Source organism: Neoarius graeffei, chromosome 11, assembly GCF_027579695.1.
Source record: "Neoarius graeffei isolate fNeoGra1 chromosome 11, fNeoGra1.pri, whole genome shotgun sequence".
NCBI classification, from domain to species: Eukaryota; Metazoa; Chordata; class Actinopteri; order Siluriformes; family Ariidae; genus Neoarius; species Neoarius graeffei.
This window is the reverse complement of record NC_083579.1, coordinates 18,658,172-18,673,748: the sequence shown is the minus strand read 5'-3', so window position 1 is coordinate 18,673,748 and position 15,577 is coordinate 18,658,172. Positions and strand designations below refer to the sequence as shown.

Here is a 15,577-nt window from a genome sequence, read left to right as displayed (position 1 = left end):
TTTGGTAGAACGACTTGTGTGCTTAGGGTCGTTGTCTTGCTGCATGACCCACCTTCTTTTGAGATTCAGTTCATGGACAGATGTCCTGACATTTTCCTTTAGAATTCACTGGTATAATTCAGAATTCATTGTTCCATCAATGATGGCAAGCCGTCCTGGACCAGATGCAGCAAAACAAGTCCAAACCGTGATACTACCACCACCATGTTTCACAGATGGGATAAGGTTCTTATGCTGGAATGCAGTGTTTTCCTTTCTCCAAACATAACACTTCTCATTTAAACCAAATATTCTATTTTCGTCTCATCCATCCACAAAACATTTTTCCAATAGCCTTCTGGATTGTTCACGTGATCTTTAGCAAATGCAGACGAGCAGCAATATTCTTTTTGGAGAGCAGTGGCTTTCTCCTTGCAACCCTGCCATGCACACCATTGTTGTTCAGTGTTCTCCTGATGGTGGACTCATGAACATTAACATTAGCCAATGTGAGAGAGGCCTTCAGTTGCTTAGAAGTTACCCTGGGGTCCTTTATGAACTCGGCAACTATTAGATGCCTTGCTCTTGGAGTGATCTACGTTGGTCGACCATCTTGGGGAGGGTAACAATGGTCTTGAATTTCCTCCATTTGTACACAATCTATCTGACTGTGGATTGGTGGAGTCCAAACTCTTTAGAGATGGTTTTCTAACCTTTTCCAGCCTGATGAGCATCAACAATGCTTTTTCTGAGGTCCTCAGAAATCTCCTTTGTTCGTGCCATGATACACTTCCACAAACATGTGTTGTGAAGATCAGACTTTGATAGATCCCTGTTCTTTAAATAAAACAGGGTGCCCACTCACACCTGATTGTCATCCCATTGATTGAAAACACCTGACTCTAATTTCACCTTCAAATTAAGTGCTAATCCTAGAGGTTCACATACTTTTGCCACTCACAGATATGTAATATTGGATCATTTTCCTCAATAAATAAATGGCCAAGTATAATATTTTTGTCTCATTTGTTGAACTGGGTTCTCTTTATCTACTTTTAGGACTTGTGTGAAAATCTGATGATGTTTTAGGTCATATTTATGCAGAAATATAGAAAATTCTAAAGGGTTCACAAACTTTCAAGCACCACTGTAAGTAGGGGCCGAGGGGATAATGGACAACACGGCGTTTAAAATTTGACCCATCGCTGACGTGGTAGGGACCAACGACATGGAGCTTTTTTTTTTTTCAGTCAGATGATTTTTTTTTTGCTTTAATCCATGCCACTGACATTGACTATCTGAGGCCAGCCTGTCAAATATGACTGAAACCACTTAATGGATGCACCATTCAGACCAATAGCTTGCAGTTTCATCAGTAAGATCTCATGATCAACATTGTCAAAGCCCTTTTGCAAATCAAATGAGGCCTTTCCAGTGTAATTTCCTGAGTCCATCTGCTTCCAAATATAATCGGTTAAGTGGATGAGATGGGTATCAGTAGAGAAAGACGCTCTAAAACCAGATTGATATTTATATAACACATTCTTTTGTTGGAGATACTCTCATAACTGATTATAAATGACTCTTTCTTGAACCTTTGACACTACAGAGAGGATGGAGACTGGTCTCTATAGTAGTTGCCTACCTTAGTTTTACTATTCTTTGTGTAGAGGTATGACCCTTGCCATTTTAAGCTCCAGAGGAATTTCACTATGATGAATAGATAAGTTGATGACATGAGTCAGTGGATCCATCCTTTAAAAATCGGGCAGGCAACTCATCTAGACCTGTCGCTTTATCTGTACTGATACCTGAGGGGATTTTTAAAATAGTATCTCCCCCACTGGTGAAAACCATCCTGTACTACACTATTAGACACACACATCTTGAATTGATTCCTTGAACCCCACGTTTGGAATCTCGGGTAATGTTTTAACCAAATCTGATGCTACAGTAACGAAAAATTTGTTGAATTTGTCCGCAACCTTTGCTCTATCAAAACACAAATCATCACCAGTATTTAGGGTTACAGGACTGGATTCAACTTTTTTTCCCAGTGCCCAAACTTGTAAGAGTATTCCATTGCATATGCGGGTTATTTTTGTGCTGTTCTATTTTAACTGCAAAGAAATTCTTTTTGGCCATCTTCACTAGGTTCTGGTTATATTGACGTCTTCATCGCTTGCGGTGGACATCCAAAGACTGGGTTCTGGATTTTATTTCAAAGTATACAAAAAGTTTCAATCATTTTGGTTTTTATGCTTTCTAAAGTTAATCAGAGCCTGATTCCTAGCCCTGATATAATCCATAATATCTGAAGTCATCCATAGTTCAGTTCTCTGTTTAATTCTCATTTCTTTTCTTTAACTTTAACATCATTTACAACTCTGGTAAAAAGAGATTTAAAGGAGGACCAAGCATGCTCAGTATTATCACTGTCAATCACTTCTGACCAGTCAACCTCACGTAATTTTGCTTGAAAAGTTTCAATGTTGTAGTTTCTCAAAGAACTTATTTTTACAGTACAGTATTATGTTTTCCAAAAGTCCCTTTAGAAACCTTGCATGTACAGAAAGTCATAGAATGGTCACTTATACCTATACTGATGATGAACTATACTGAACTATCCTTTCCCTGTCCGAAGCCAGAATAAGGTCAATATACGATTTACTCACTCTTGTGCATTCAGTGATTAATTGAAACAAATCAAACATCCTGCGAAAATTCCTAAATCCCTTCATCAAACCTTTGTCACATTTTTGCAATACATTGGTGTTAAAATCATCAAGGATCAGTCTCTAGATCCATAAATCTGTTGCACTGTGCAATGGACTCTTGGTCGTCTGTCTATCGCTAGCAATGATGACTGCTTCATTAGGATGTGCAGAAATGCAGATGGGCCGCGAGGTCCACACCAGAGCAACAGAGTCACCCACAGTGGCAGCACGAACGGTCTGGCTGAGCCACCCCAGAATGTCTGGCCTTGTGAGCTCTCGCATACTATTCTCCTCTCCTAACGAAGCACCTTGCACAGTAAGGTGAGAGAAACGATGTTGTGCCCCCATCATGTTGTCTCTCTGGACTGCCAGACCTGATGCCAAATGGTGCACAAAAGTGCCACAGGCCTGATGGGTATGGAAGTTGCCCTGCAGTGACAACTGACTTGCCGAGTGATGCCATCCGTTGGCCATTTGAGTGGCTCGTCCGCATGCCATCTGGTGGTGTGCCATTGACCCTGTTTGGTTCATCTGCCACATTGCACCAAAGAACACCCTGCTGCCAGTACCTTATTGGTGATATACTATTTAACCCACAGCTGGAACCCAGGCAGGTGCTACCACTCCAGGTCAGAGTGGACCTGGGAGCAATGGTGATGGAGTAACTCCACGTTCCCCAATAATCAAATCTTCCCGGACCTGAGACTCACCACTGGTTGCAGTTTAAAGTCATACCCAGGACTAATAGAATAACTTGGGAGAGAATGCAATAGAAGATGACAAGATAGTATACGTTAAGATAGAACATAGAGAATAGAATGGTAACAGAACATGACAAAATAATATAGAATAGGATAGACAGTTAGGACAATAGATTGCATGATGAGAAAAGGAGGGAATATGACAGAATAGAAAACATATTTTGAAGATGTTGAAAAGAATATAACCAAATGCTACACATTCTATTTAGTGTGTAGAACAGAATAGACAGTCATGACAAAACAGCATAAACTTAAAAAAAAAAAAAAAAAAAAGAAGGGAATATGACGTGCGTGTGTGTGTTATACACACAAATGTATAATCAGGCCTTAACATTAACTTTTGACACCTTGGCCTCAAAAAGCCCCCCCGAAATTCCTTTTGCCCTAAAATTTTGCGGTATTTCGGCAAGTTTTCTAGTACACAGTTCAAGGCAATACTGATATGCTTTCTAGGGGTATAACTGAGTTATTTACACAAGTACATTTAAAAAAAAATTTATTTCTGCAGCAGAACAACAAGACAAGCCCTGAAAAAAACATGGAATATAAATCAGTATCATTATATGTAAGGTACTAGTATGTAATGCATCTTTTTATATAGAGTTTAGGACACAAAACACACTTTTGTTTTGCCTATAACAATAACTAGCAATATTGCACAGATGAATTATACAACTAAAAACAGGAGTCTGTACTGCAGTACTGTCTTATCATTCAGTATGCCATTGCATTTAGGAGGAAATTAAACAACCGGTCCTCCTCTTCACATGCATGATGGGCCAATGATAGATGGGGTAAGATATATTTTATCTATGGGATCATTCATTATGTAAATGACACATACTTGCTGTAGAGGGTGTGGTTTACTATTTGAGACACAAAAGCATATCTTTCCATTCATTGAACGTACTTACCACTGGCTTCTATTATTACAAGGGTGATTATAGTTACTATTTGACTGTAGCTACAACTGGAATGTGCTAATTGTTAGCGTTTGTAATTATTGTACCATCCACTATTAGATACAATTTTAATAAAATCTTACAACATTATTTGAAAGTCTAGAGCAAAATATTTTATTTTACAAATAACACTTCGGAGATTATTTTAATAATTAGTATCAATCTATAAATGATAGAGTGCAAGTAGCATTGTAACTAGATGTCCTTGGGGTTGCTGAGACATGGAGGGGTAGGAATACCATCTAGCCCACAGTTCAGGTAGGAGTCCTTTGAGAGTAAATGCTTTGGCTTTCGCAACACTCTGTTCCCAAAAGCTGATGTCGGGGAAAAGTCTTTACACAAAGATTTTAGCGGTAGTTTTCTTCGAACAACAGCAACAGACGCTAGACTTCAGTAAGTTCACTTGACCCCCCCTCCCAGGCATTGGGTAGCGGCTGTTGCTAAGGTAAATATGACGTCAATGCAAGGGGTCTATATGTGGACATCCTGAAGTCAACCCAGGAAAACATAGAGGGTACCAGCGACCACTTGTAGTGATGAAAAGCACAAATGCGCATGCACGCCTAAAGCGAGCCAATCAGAATCGCTGTTACAAATCGGGAAGAAAAAAACAAAACGGTGATCACAGGGGAGGCGAGGATGCTGGTTAATACGTCCTGGGTTTTTTTTTGTAATGTACTCACTCAAATTATTTTTGTGCTTAAAGAAGGAGACCATAGGTGTGCCCGAATGAGCCTAACTTGCTAAAATATTTCTGCCCGAGCGTCTTGGTCTGGCAAATGCCTGCCGTTGAGGCTTGATAATATTACATACATACATGTACAGTTAGGTCCATAAATATTTAGACAGAGACAACATTTTTTCTAATTTTGATCCTGTACATTACCATAATGAATTTTGAACAAAACAATTCAGATGCAGTTGAAGTTCAGACTTTCAGCTTTAATTCAGTGGGTTGAACAAAATGATTGCATAAAAATGTGAGGAACTAAAGCATTTTTTAAACACAATCCCTTCATTTCAGGGGCTCAAAAGTAATTGGACAAATTAAATAATTGTGAATAAAATGTTCATTTCTAATACTTGGTTGAAAACCCTTTGTTGGCAATGACTGCCTGAAGTCTTGAACTCATGGACATCACCAGGTGCTGTGTTTCCTCCTTTTTAATGCTCTGCCAGGCCTTTACTGCAGCGGTTTTCAGTTGTTTGTGAGCCTTTCTGTCCTGAAGTTTAGTCTTTAACAAGTGAAATGCATGTTCAATTGGGTTGAGATCAGGTGACTGACTTGGCCATTCAAGAATATTCCACTTCTTTGCTTTAATAAACTCCTGGGTTGCTTTGGCTTTATGTTTTGGGTCATTGTCCATCTGTATTATGAAACACCGACCAATCAGTTTGGCTGCATTTGGCTGGATTTGAGCACGCAGTATGTCTCTGAATACCTCAGAATTCATCCGGCTGCTTCTATCCTGTGTCACATCATCAATAAACACTAGTGACCCAGTGCCACTGGCAGCCATGCATGCCCAAGCCATCACACTGCCTCCGCCGTGTTTTACAGATGATGTGGTATGCTTTGGATCATGAGCTGTACCATGCCTTCACCATACTTTTTTCTTTCCATCATTCTGGTAGAGGTTGGTCTTGGTTTCATCTGTCCAAAGGAAGTTATTCCAGAACTGTGCTGGCTTTTTTAGATGTTTTTAGCAAAGTCCAATCTAGCCTTTTTAATTCTTGAGGCTTATGAGTGGCTTGCACCGTGCAGTGAACCCTCTGTATTTACTTTCATGCAGTCTTCTCTTTATGGTAGATTTGGATATTGATACGCCTACCTCCTGGAGAGTGTTGTTCACTTGGTTGGTTGTTCTGAAGGGGTTTCTCTTCACCATGGAAATTATTCTGCAGTCATCCACCACTGTTGTCTTCTGTGGGCGTCCAGGTCTTTTTGCATTGATGAGTTCACCAGTTCGTTCGTTCCTTCGTTCCTTCCTTCCTTCCATCCATCCATCCATCCATCCATCCATCCATCCATCCATCCATCCATCCATCCATCCATCCATCCATCCATCCATCCATCCATCCATCCATCCATCCATCCATCCATCCATCCATCCATCCATCCATCCATCCATCCATCCATCCATCCATCCATCCATCCATCCATCCATCCATCCATCCATCCATCCATCCATCCATCCATCCATCCATCCATCCATCCATCCATCCATCCATCCATCCATCCATCCATCCATCCATCCATCCATCCATCCATCCATCCATCCATCCATCCATCCATCCATCCATCCATCCATCCATCCATCCATCCATCCATCCATCCATCCATCCATCCATCCATCCATCCATCCATCCATCCATCCATCCATCCATCCATCCATCCATCCATCCATCCATCCATCCATCCATCCATCCATCCATCCATCCATCCAATTTCTCGGATGTTTTTTTCTGTTTTCGCAGCTTAAGGATGGCTTGTTTCACCTGCATGGAGAGCTCCTTTGACTGCATGTTTTCTTCACAGGAAAATCTTCCAAATGCAAGCGCCAGGCCTTTTATCTGCTTAATTGAGAATGACATAACGAAGGAATTGCCCATGAAATAGCCTCTGAGTCAATTGTCCAATTACTTTTGGTCCCTTTAAAAAAAGGGTGGCACATGTTAAGGAGCTGAAACTCCTAAACCCTTCATCCAATTTTAATGTGGATACCCTCAAATGAAAGCTGAAAGTCTGGATTTTGTCCATTATATAACTATAACTTGAATATGTTTCAGTAAACAGGTAAAAAAAACAAATTTGTGTCAGTGTCCAAATATATATGGACCTAACTGTATTCTGTATATACAGTGGTGCTTGAAAGTTTGTGAACCCTTTAGAGTTTTCTCTATTTCTGCATAAATATGACCTAAAACATCAGATTTTCACACAAGTCCTAAAAGTAGATAAAGAGAACCCGGTTAAACAAATGAGACAAAAATATTATACTTGGTCATTTATTTACTGAGGAAAATGACCCAATATTACATATCTGTGAGTGGCAAAAGTATGTAAACCTTTGCTTTCAGTATCTGGTGTGACCCCCCCTTGTGCACCAATAACTTCAACTAAACGTTTCCGGTAACTGTTGATCAGTCCTGCACACTGGCTTGGAGGAATTTTAGCCCATTCCTCCGTACAGAACAGCTTCAAATCTGGGATGTTGGTAGGTTTCCTCACATGAACTGCTCGCTTCAGGTCCTTCCACAACATTTCGATTGGATTAAGGTCAGGACTTTCACTTGGCCATTCCAAAACATTAACTTTTTATTCTTCTTTAACCATTCTTTGGTAGAACGACTTGTGTGCTTAGGGTCATTGTCTTACTGCATGACCCACCTTCTCGTGAGATTCACTTCATGGACAGATGTCCTGACATTTTTCCTTTAGAATTTGTTGGCATAATTCAGAATTCATTGTTCCATCAATGATGGCAAGCTGTCCTGGCCCAGATGCAGCAAAACAGGCCCAAACCATGATATTATTACCACCACCATGTTTCACAGATGGGATAAGGTTCTTATGCTGGAATGCAGTGTTTTCCTTTCTCCAAACATAACGCTTCTCATTTAAACCAAAAAGTTCTATTTTGGTCTCATCCGTCTACAAAACATTTTTCCAATGGCCTTCTGGCTTGTCCACATGATCTTTAGCAAACTGCAGATGAGCAGCAATGTTCTTTTTGGAGAGCAGTGGCTTTCTCCTTGCAACCCTGCCATGCACACCATTGTTGTTCAGTGTTCTCCTGATGGTGGACTCATGAACATTGGCTAATGTTAATGAGAGGCCTTCAGTTGCTTAGAAGTTACCCTGGGGTCCTTTATGACCTCGCCAACTATTACACGCCTTGCTCTTGGAGTGATCTTTGTTGGTCGACCACTCCTGGGGAGGGTAACAGTGGTCTTGAATTTCCTCCATTTGTACACAATCTGTCTGACTGTGAATTGGAGGAGTCCGAACTCTTTAGAGATGGTTTTGTAACCTTTTCCAGCCTGATGAGCATCAACAACGCTTTTTCTGAGGTCCTCAGAAATCTCCTTTGTTCGTGCCATGATACACTTCCACAAACATGTGTTGTGAAGATCAGACTATGATGGATCCCTGTTCTTTAAATTAAACAGGGTGCCCACTCACACCTGATTGTCATCCCATTGATTGAAAACACCTGACTCTAATTTCACCTTCAAATTAACTGCTAATCCACACCAGTCAGGAATGGTTTTGACTTTGGAAAACGTAACTCAACCCATAGTGACCCAAGTTCCTCATGTGCAAGATCTGGACAAGGCTTGAAGGCAATAATATTTTTTAGATAAAGACAGATGCCACCTCCCTCTCTGTTTCTGTCTTTTCTTACAGCCAAATAACCAGATTGACTCAGATATTGAACTGTCACTGAGGAATCCAACCATGTTTTGGTCACAGCAATAAGGGTTGCTTTTGTTCGTGATGCTATTAACTTGAGTTCAGATAGTTTGGGCAATACGCACTGTGTGCATTCACGTGTTGGAAGTGTAGGCCCTTGCTGTCAAAAATGAATGGAACCGGGTCGCCAATTTCCATAAGATTGTTATATCTGTGTTGGCATACCACAGCATTTTATGTGAACCCACTCTCCACACGTCACAGTCGATTGCCTTGCTGTTAGACCACACTACACAGGTAAATTTTGGATGGTGCATGATAGATCCTGGGCAGGGATGAACATCCCCAGCCACCACAAGACACATGGATATAATGAGGCCATCCGCCTTGACTTTTCTGTGGTACACAATGGATCATCTTGACACACCAAATAGTTGTCCCCATGTCACAGCTGCCATTGGGGATCCTAATGGTGGGTGATGATGGTGTCCCCAGCAGGATTCCATGCCCAAAAGCAAAGTTTTTGCATAATTTGAGCACTTATAAATTTGATTGGTTGTCTCCTTTGTTCTGTATCTGAATGATAGAGTGCTGAGAGTGCCCTCTGGCCAGCAGACTATACAAACTGTAGTAAAATAACAGAGCAACTAAAACTCCAGTTTTGCCAGGTGCCATTTTGTTGATGTTATTGCTACTGTTGCTGCTGGTATTGATGTAGTTGGTGCTGCTATTGTTACTGTTTTTGTTGCTGCTACTGTTGTTCTTGCTGTTGTTGCTGTTTTTGTTGCTATTGTTGTTGCTACTTTTAAATCCTGATTATATCCTAAATTAGATAAAACTCAAGTGCTAACATTACTTATGTCCTGTCATATCCATCTAGGAAAGATGTACAGACACAACAGAACTTAGCCACAGGCAGAAAGGAGAGGTGGAGAGGAGAGTGTCTGCCTGCTTACAGGGCTTTTCTCTCGTCAACACTCTGACCACCACAGATAGAGGCTTCACACCGTACTTCCAGGAGCTGCAGACTTCCAGGTCAACATGCAAACCCCATAGAGGTGATTCAGACCAAGCGGGACTCCTCCAGGCTTCATCAGTGTGCAAGGAGCTGAGGCACAGAAAGGCCATACTAGAGTGGGAGATGAAGCTGCTGAGACAGAGTCAGCGAGAGGAAATGCAGTCAAAGGCTAATACACTGGAGGGACTGGTGTTTATCCTGCCTCTTAAGCGATGACACATGCACACAGAGTATGCTGCAAAACTCTTTAGAAGACAGGCTTTCAGACCTACAAGTTGCCACAAACTTGGAAGCACACAATTGTATAAGGTGCTGTATATCGGAGTTCCCCTTAGTGGAACTAATAGACCCAAACCTCTTCCGATCTGACAGTGCCCCTGTGCACAAAGAGAGGTCCCTGGTTTGTCAGAGAGGTAGTGGAAGAAATTGAGTGTCGTGTATAGAGCCCTGACCTCAACCCCACTGAACACCGACTGCACCCAACACCTCCATTCCCAACATCTTGTGGCAAAATGGGAAAATCCCCACAGTCCTCCAAAATCTAGTGTAAAGCCTTCCTCGAAGGGTGGAGGTCATTATAACAGTAAAGGAGGAACAAATCTGGAATAGGATAGAATATTATAAGTATGTCCACATACTTTTGACCATATAATGTATCCAAAGCTAAATGTTCCTTCACTGAGTAATAAACCAATTTAATCTAAAATTGTATCCACTTTGGGGGCATCGTGGTTCAGGTGGATAAGGCGCCATACCATAAATCCGGGGACCCGGGTTCGATCCCTCCCCGTCTCTCTCCTGCTCATTTCCTGTCTCTACACTGTCCTATCCAATAAAGGTGAAAAAAGCCCCAAAAAAAATCTTTAAAAAAAAATTGTATCCACTTTGAATTGAACTCCTTGTCAAGCCCACATACAAACCCAGAAGATTTATTACTGTTATAATTTTATGAGGCAGGATGTCTCCCCTGGCCCAAAGGACCGCAAACTCTCACCTGAGTATAAATTATAGCAGCTATAGACATCACATCAGAGGGTTTAGTGTTTATAGCCTCATTTTGTCCAGTTTAAAGCACACGATGGGTGACATTAACAAGACTTCTGTGGCAGTTACAGCCAGACCCCTGCTGGGTCTGTAGGACTTAATTAATTCACCGCTGTGGCCTTTAGTCATGCCACATTACTTAGAACACTATAAACCTATTTTATTGGTGTTTGTTGGTACCTGTTGATCCATAATACTTTGGTGGAGTTATGCTGATAGAATTGCTGTCTGGCTTGACAAAATGCAGAAAAAATAAATAATAGTGTCCTGCCAAAAGAGGGTATGAGTGTGGATCATTTGAATTTGGCCTTTTTTCACCACTAAGAGGGCAAGAAAGTAATTATCTTTATTGACAGTCTGTACAGTGCATCTAAATGTTGTTTGAGGGGAATACGTGGCTAGTGTTTCCCTTCCTCAGCCATTTAAAAGTTAATTAAAAATGCATTAAAAAAGTCCATTAAAAAAGGCAGTTAAAAACGTTACAGATAAAAGTTGCACAAAATGTTGTGTCTGCAGATGTGGCAGAAAAGATATTTTGGTATTAAAATGCAAAACCAAATCTTTTAATCACACAAGTCATAGTTGTGTCATGGAAACTCTCAAACTCTTCAAGCAGAAATGACTCAAAGTTCGAGAGGTTGCAGAAAGGTTTAGACTTTTATTAAATCAAGCAGTAAAAGCGGAGTTTGGTCTGCAGCATGAACTTACTCAAAAATTACAAAGTTCTCATTTTATACTGTCTCAAAGAAAAAAGTGTATACAAATAATTTTATTGGATATCTTGTCACGCAATATCTCTTCAAAATTTTCTATCGGGCAATACACGCTTCTCATATTTTGTATCAACTAAGCCAAATTTTCCAGTATGAATGGCCAGTTCAGAAAGTCTCAAAACATACGATAAGAAGGGATATGGTACAAACACAGCATTCAGAGCGTACAATACAGAATTCAGAATGATTGACTGGGTTCGAATCGAGTTTAAGGCTAATGCAGGCTGCAGGTGCGAGTAAACAAACCACTCGTGGCCTTGCTACTCCATATACTTTAAAAGGAAAAAGAAAATGCACACTGCAGCTTTTCACAGTTCCCAATTTAGAATGGCCTGATAAAAGTACTATGTCTGTATGCGCATGCTCCAGAATGAACAATTGGTTAATTCAACATGGTCTTGGCTATCTCATTCCCACATACGATAATGCTCCAGGTGTTGGAGTCAGAATAATACACTTAGCAGAAAATAACCTTCAGTATAAACAATGTCTTTGCTGTATTTTACTGTAATTATGATCATTCATAAACTAGTTTATTATTACTTTTAATAGAATTAACTTAATTTATTATTTGCTGCAAATCAACACATGCAGCTTTGAATTAGCATATAATCAGCATAAAAAGAAATCAGTATATATGTGGTGACAAATCAGGATACACTTGTGATTTACTTAAGGTATGTGTATATATGTGGTTACATAAATCAGGATACACTTGTGATTTAAGATGTGTTTGTTCGTGACTACATATGTGCATATAAAATCGCCACAGTAGTTAATGTTTTATTTTTCAGGTTGACAAAAACAAACACACGCACACACATACCCACCTCATATAATAGTACATGATGCATCAGTTCCCAGTAACATTTTGCATTGATTATAAATTATTACTAATGACCTATAAAGCACTGAGTGGTCTTTCTTACCTCTTGTTACCTCAGTAAATATTTGGTTTACCATGCTTGGGCGGCACAGTGGTGTAGTGGTTAGCACTGTTGCCTCACAGCAAGAAGGTTCTGGGTTCGAGCTCAGTGGCTGATGGGCCTTTCTGTGTGGAGTTTGCATGTTCTCCCTGTGTCTGCGTGGGTTTCCTCCAGGTGCTCTGGTTTTCCCCCACAGTCCAAAGACTTGCGGTTGGGTTAACATAGGGCGGCCTTGGGCTGAAGTGCCCTTGAGCAAGGCACCTAACCCACAACTGCTCCCTGGGTGCTGTAGTGTGGCTGCTCGTTGCTCATGTGTGTGTGCAGGTGTGTGTTCACTGCTTCAGATGGGTTAAATGCAGAGGATGAATTTCACTGTGCTTGAGCGTGCATGTGACAAAGGCTTTTTCTTTATTGTGATCCTCCGCATTGCCAAGTTAACTCTGAACTCCTTCAGTGACTTTCTCCAGGTCTCAAAATGCCTCAAATTACACTTTGACTTCATTTTATGTTGTAGCTGAAAATCACTTCATGATTTGGCTGAAAAGCACTACTGCATCCACTTCAGTTGTCTTACTCTCCAAGTGCTCTTCTTGATTACACTGTCAGGGAATGCTCACTGAATATCACTAGTGGATACCAGTGTAATCCATAAAAACAGTCTTATTAGTTTGTTTCTTCTTCCTGCTGGGAAATTTGTTAATTAGCTCTTAATATTTGCAGTATTTGATTGCCACCGTGAACCTTTAACTCCTGGCTGTATATGCACTGTGCTGCATATGAATCACTCTGGCCTTGTTTAATCGTGTACTCAAAAACAGCTCTGGCTGAACTAATTTTACAGTTGTTTATCGAACTTAATGTTTCGAGTCAAGTGCCAGGAAGTCTTATGTCAAAATGAATTCTGGACCAAAGTAAACATGCAAATATGATGCAGTTGTTCTGTAAAGTAAAATGAAATGAAATCCCTAATGAGAGATGATAGCAAAAGATCTGTCTAATGCTGTAAAATGAATTCTGCTTAAAAAAATACACATTAATATTTTGTGCGTGAGCGAGATGGAGAGCAAGATTATGCAGTTATCTAACCAGCCAATCCCTTGACACCATCACAATGCCTCAAATCATGCAGATACAAATCAAGAGCTTCAGTTAATGTTCACTTCAAATATTAGAATGGGAAAGATTGTGATACTGTGGTGTGGGTGTTGGTGCTAGATGGACTGGTTTGAGTATTTCAGAACCTGCTGATCTCCTAGGGTTTTCACACACAACAGTCTCTAGAGTTTACACAGAATGGTGCAAAAAATATTGAGTGAGCGACAGTTCTGTGGGTGGAAACAAACACCTTGTTGATAAGAGTGTGTTATGTCTTGGATAACATGAGTTTCGCATTCAGTAACGCAGCCGACACACATGAAGCATGAGCCGTGCTTCTATATTGTCTGAAGGTTTTGTTTCTTAGATGAGTAGAAGTAACGGTGCCGGCTATTGGCACAGAGCATCCATCCATTATCTGTAGCCGCTTATCCTGTTCTACAGGGTCACAGGCAAGCTGGAGCCTATACCAGCTGACTGTGGGCAAGAGGTGGGGTACACCCAGTTACATCCCAGTTTACCAAAACACACTATGCCTGAAGACTTTCCCTATCTACTCCTTTCCCTCATAAACACTATTAACAAAAGGCTTGACTAAACAGATATGTTTTCAGCCTAGACTTAAACGCTGAGACTGTCTGATTTCTGAACACTACTTGGAAGGCTGTTCCATAACTGTGGGGCTTTGTAAGAGAGGCTGATGTAGCCTTCATTATATGAGGTGCCAGCAGATAGCCTGCACCTTTTGATCCAAGTAGGTGTGGCGGTGCTTTAAAGGTCAATAGTAGTATTTTATAATCAGCACGAAATTTGACTGGGAGCCAAGGCAATGCAGATAAGACGGGGTGATGTGGTCATATCTGCTAGTTCTAGTAAGGATGCTTGCTGCTGCATTTTGAACTAACTGGAGCTTGTTTATGCACTTATTGGAACATCCAGACAGTACGGCATTACAATAGTCCAACCTAGAGGTAACAAAAGCCTGAACTAGTTTTTCTGCATCATGCAGTGACATTAAATTTCTTATCTAAGCAATGTTTCTGAGATGAAAGAAAGCTATCTGGGTAATGTTATCGATATGAGTTTCAAATGAAGGACTGGAGTCAAATGATCGGACTGAAGTCTTTTACTCCTGCACGTGAAGAAATAAAAGCCATCCAGAATTTACTGTGTAATCAGAAAACCTACTTCTAGCTGCATGTGGTCCTAGTACAAGTATTTCTGTCCTGTCAAAGTTAAGCAGAAGGAAGTTAATAAGCATCTAGTGTGTAATGTCCTTTACACATTCCTCAATTCTGTTAAGCTGGTGTCTCTCATCTGGCTTTGCAGAAACATACAGCTGTGTGTCAGTAGCATAATAGTGGAAACTAATACCATGCTTATGAATAATATCACCCAGAGGTAACACACAGTGTCTTGCAAAAGTATTCATCCCCTTGGTGTTTGTCTTGTCACATTACAAGCTGGAATTAAAATGTATTTTTGGGGGGTTAGCACCATTTGATTTACACAACATGCCTACAACTTTACAGGTGAACATTGTTTTTATTGTTACACAAACAATAAGTAAGATGGGGGGAAAAAAACCCAGAAATCTGGAGTGTGCATAGGTATTCACTCCCCCAAAGTCAATACTTTGTAGAGCCACCTTTTGCTGCAATTCCAGCTGCAAGTCTCTTGGGGTATGTCTGTATTAACTTGGCACAGCTAGCCACTGGGATTTTTGCCCATTCCTCAAGGCAAAACTGCTCCAATTCCTTCAAGTTAGATGGGTTGTGTTGGTGTACAGCAATCTTCAAGTTATCCCACACATTCTCAATTGGATTGAAGTCTGGGCTTTGACTAGGCCATTCCAAGACATTTAAATGTTTCCCTTTAAAACCAC

General features: G+C 40.6%; 1 protein-coding gene across 2 annotated transcripts in view; it reads left to right on the top strand.

The window, feature by feature from the left end:
• Positions 1-11,174, top strand: part of tedc1 (tubulin epsilon and delta complex 1) — a 47,426-nt gene extending 36,252 nt beyond the window's left edge. For both annotated transcript variants that reach the window (XM_060933560.1, XM_060933559.1), the window contains one exon: positions 9,717-11,174. In XM_060933560.1, the coding sequence (XP_060789543.1) occupies positions 9,717-10,070 (354 nt within the window). In that variant the 3' untranslated portion in view covers positions 10,071-11,174. The remainder of the gene's footprint in view (positions 1-9,716) is intronic.
• Positions 11,175-15,577: the final 4,403 nt, after the last annotated feature.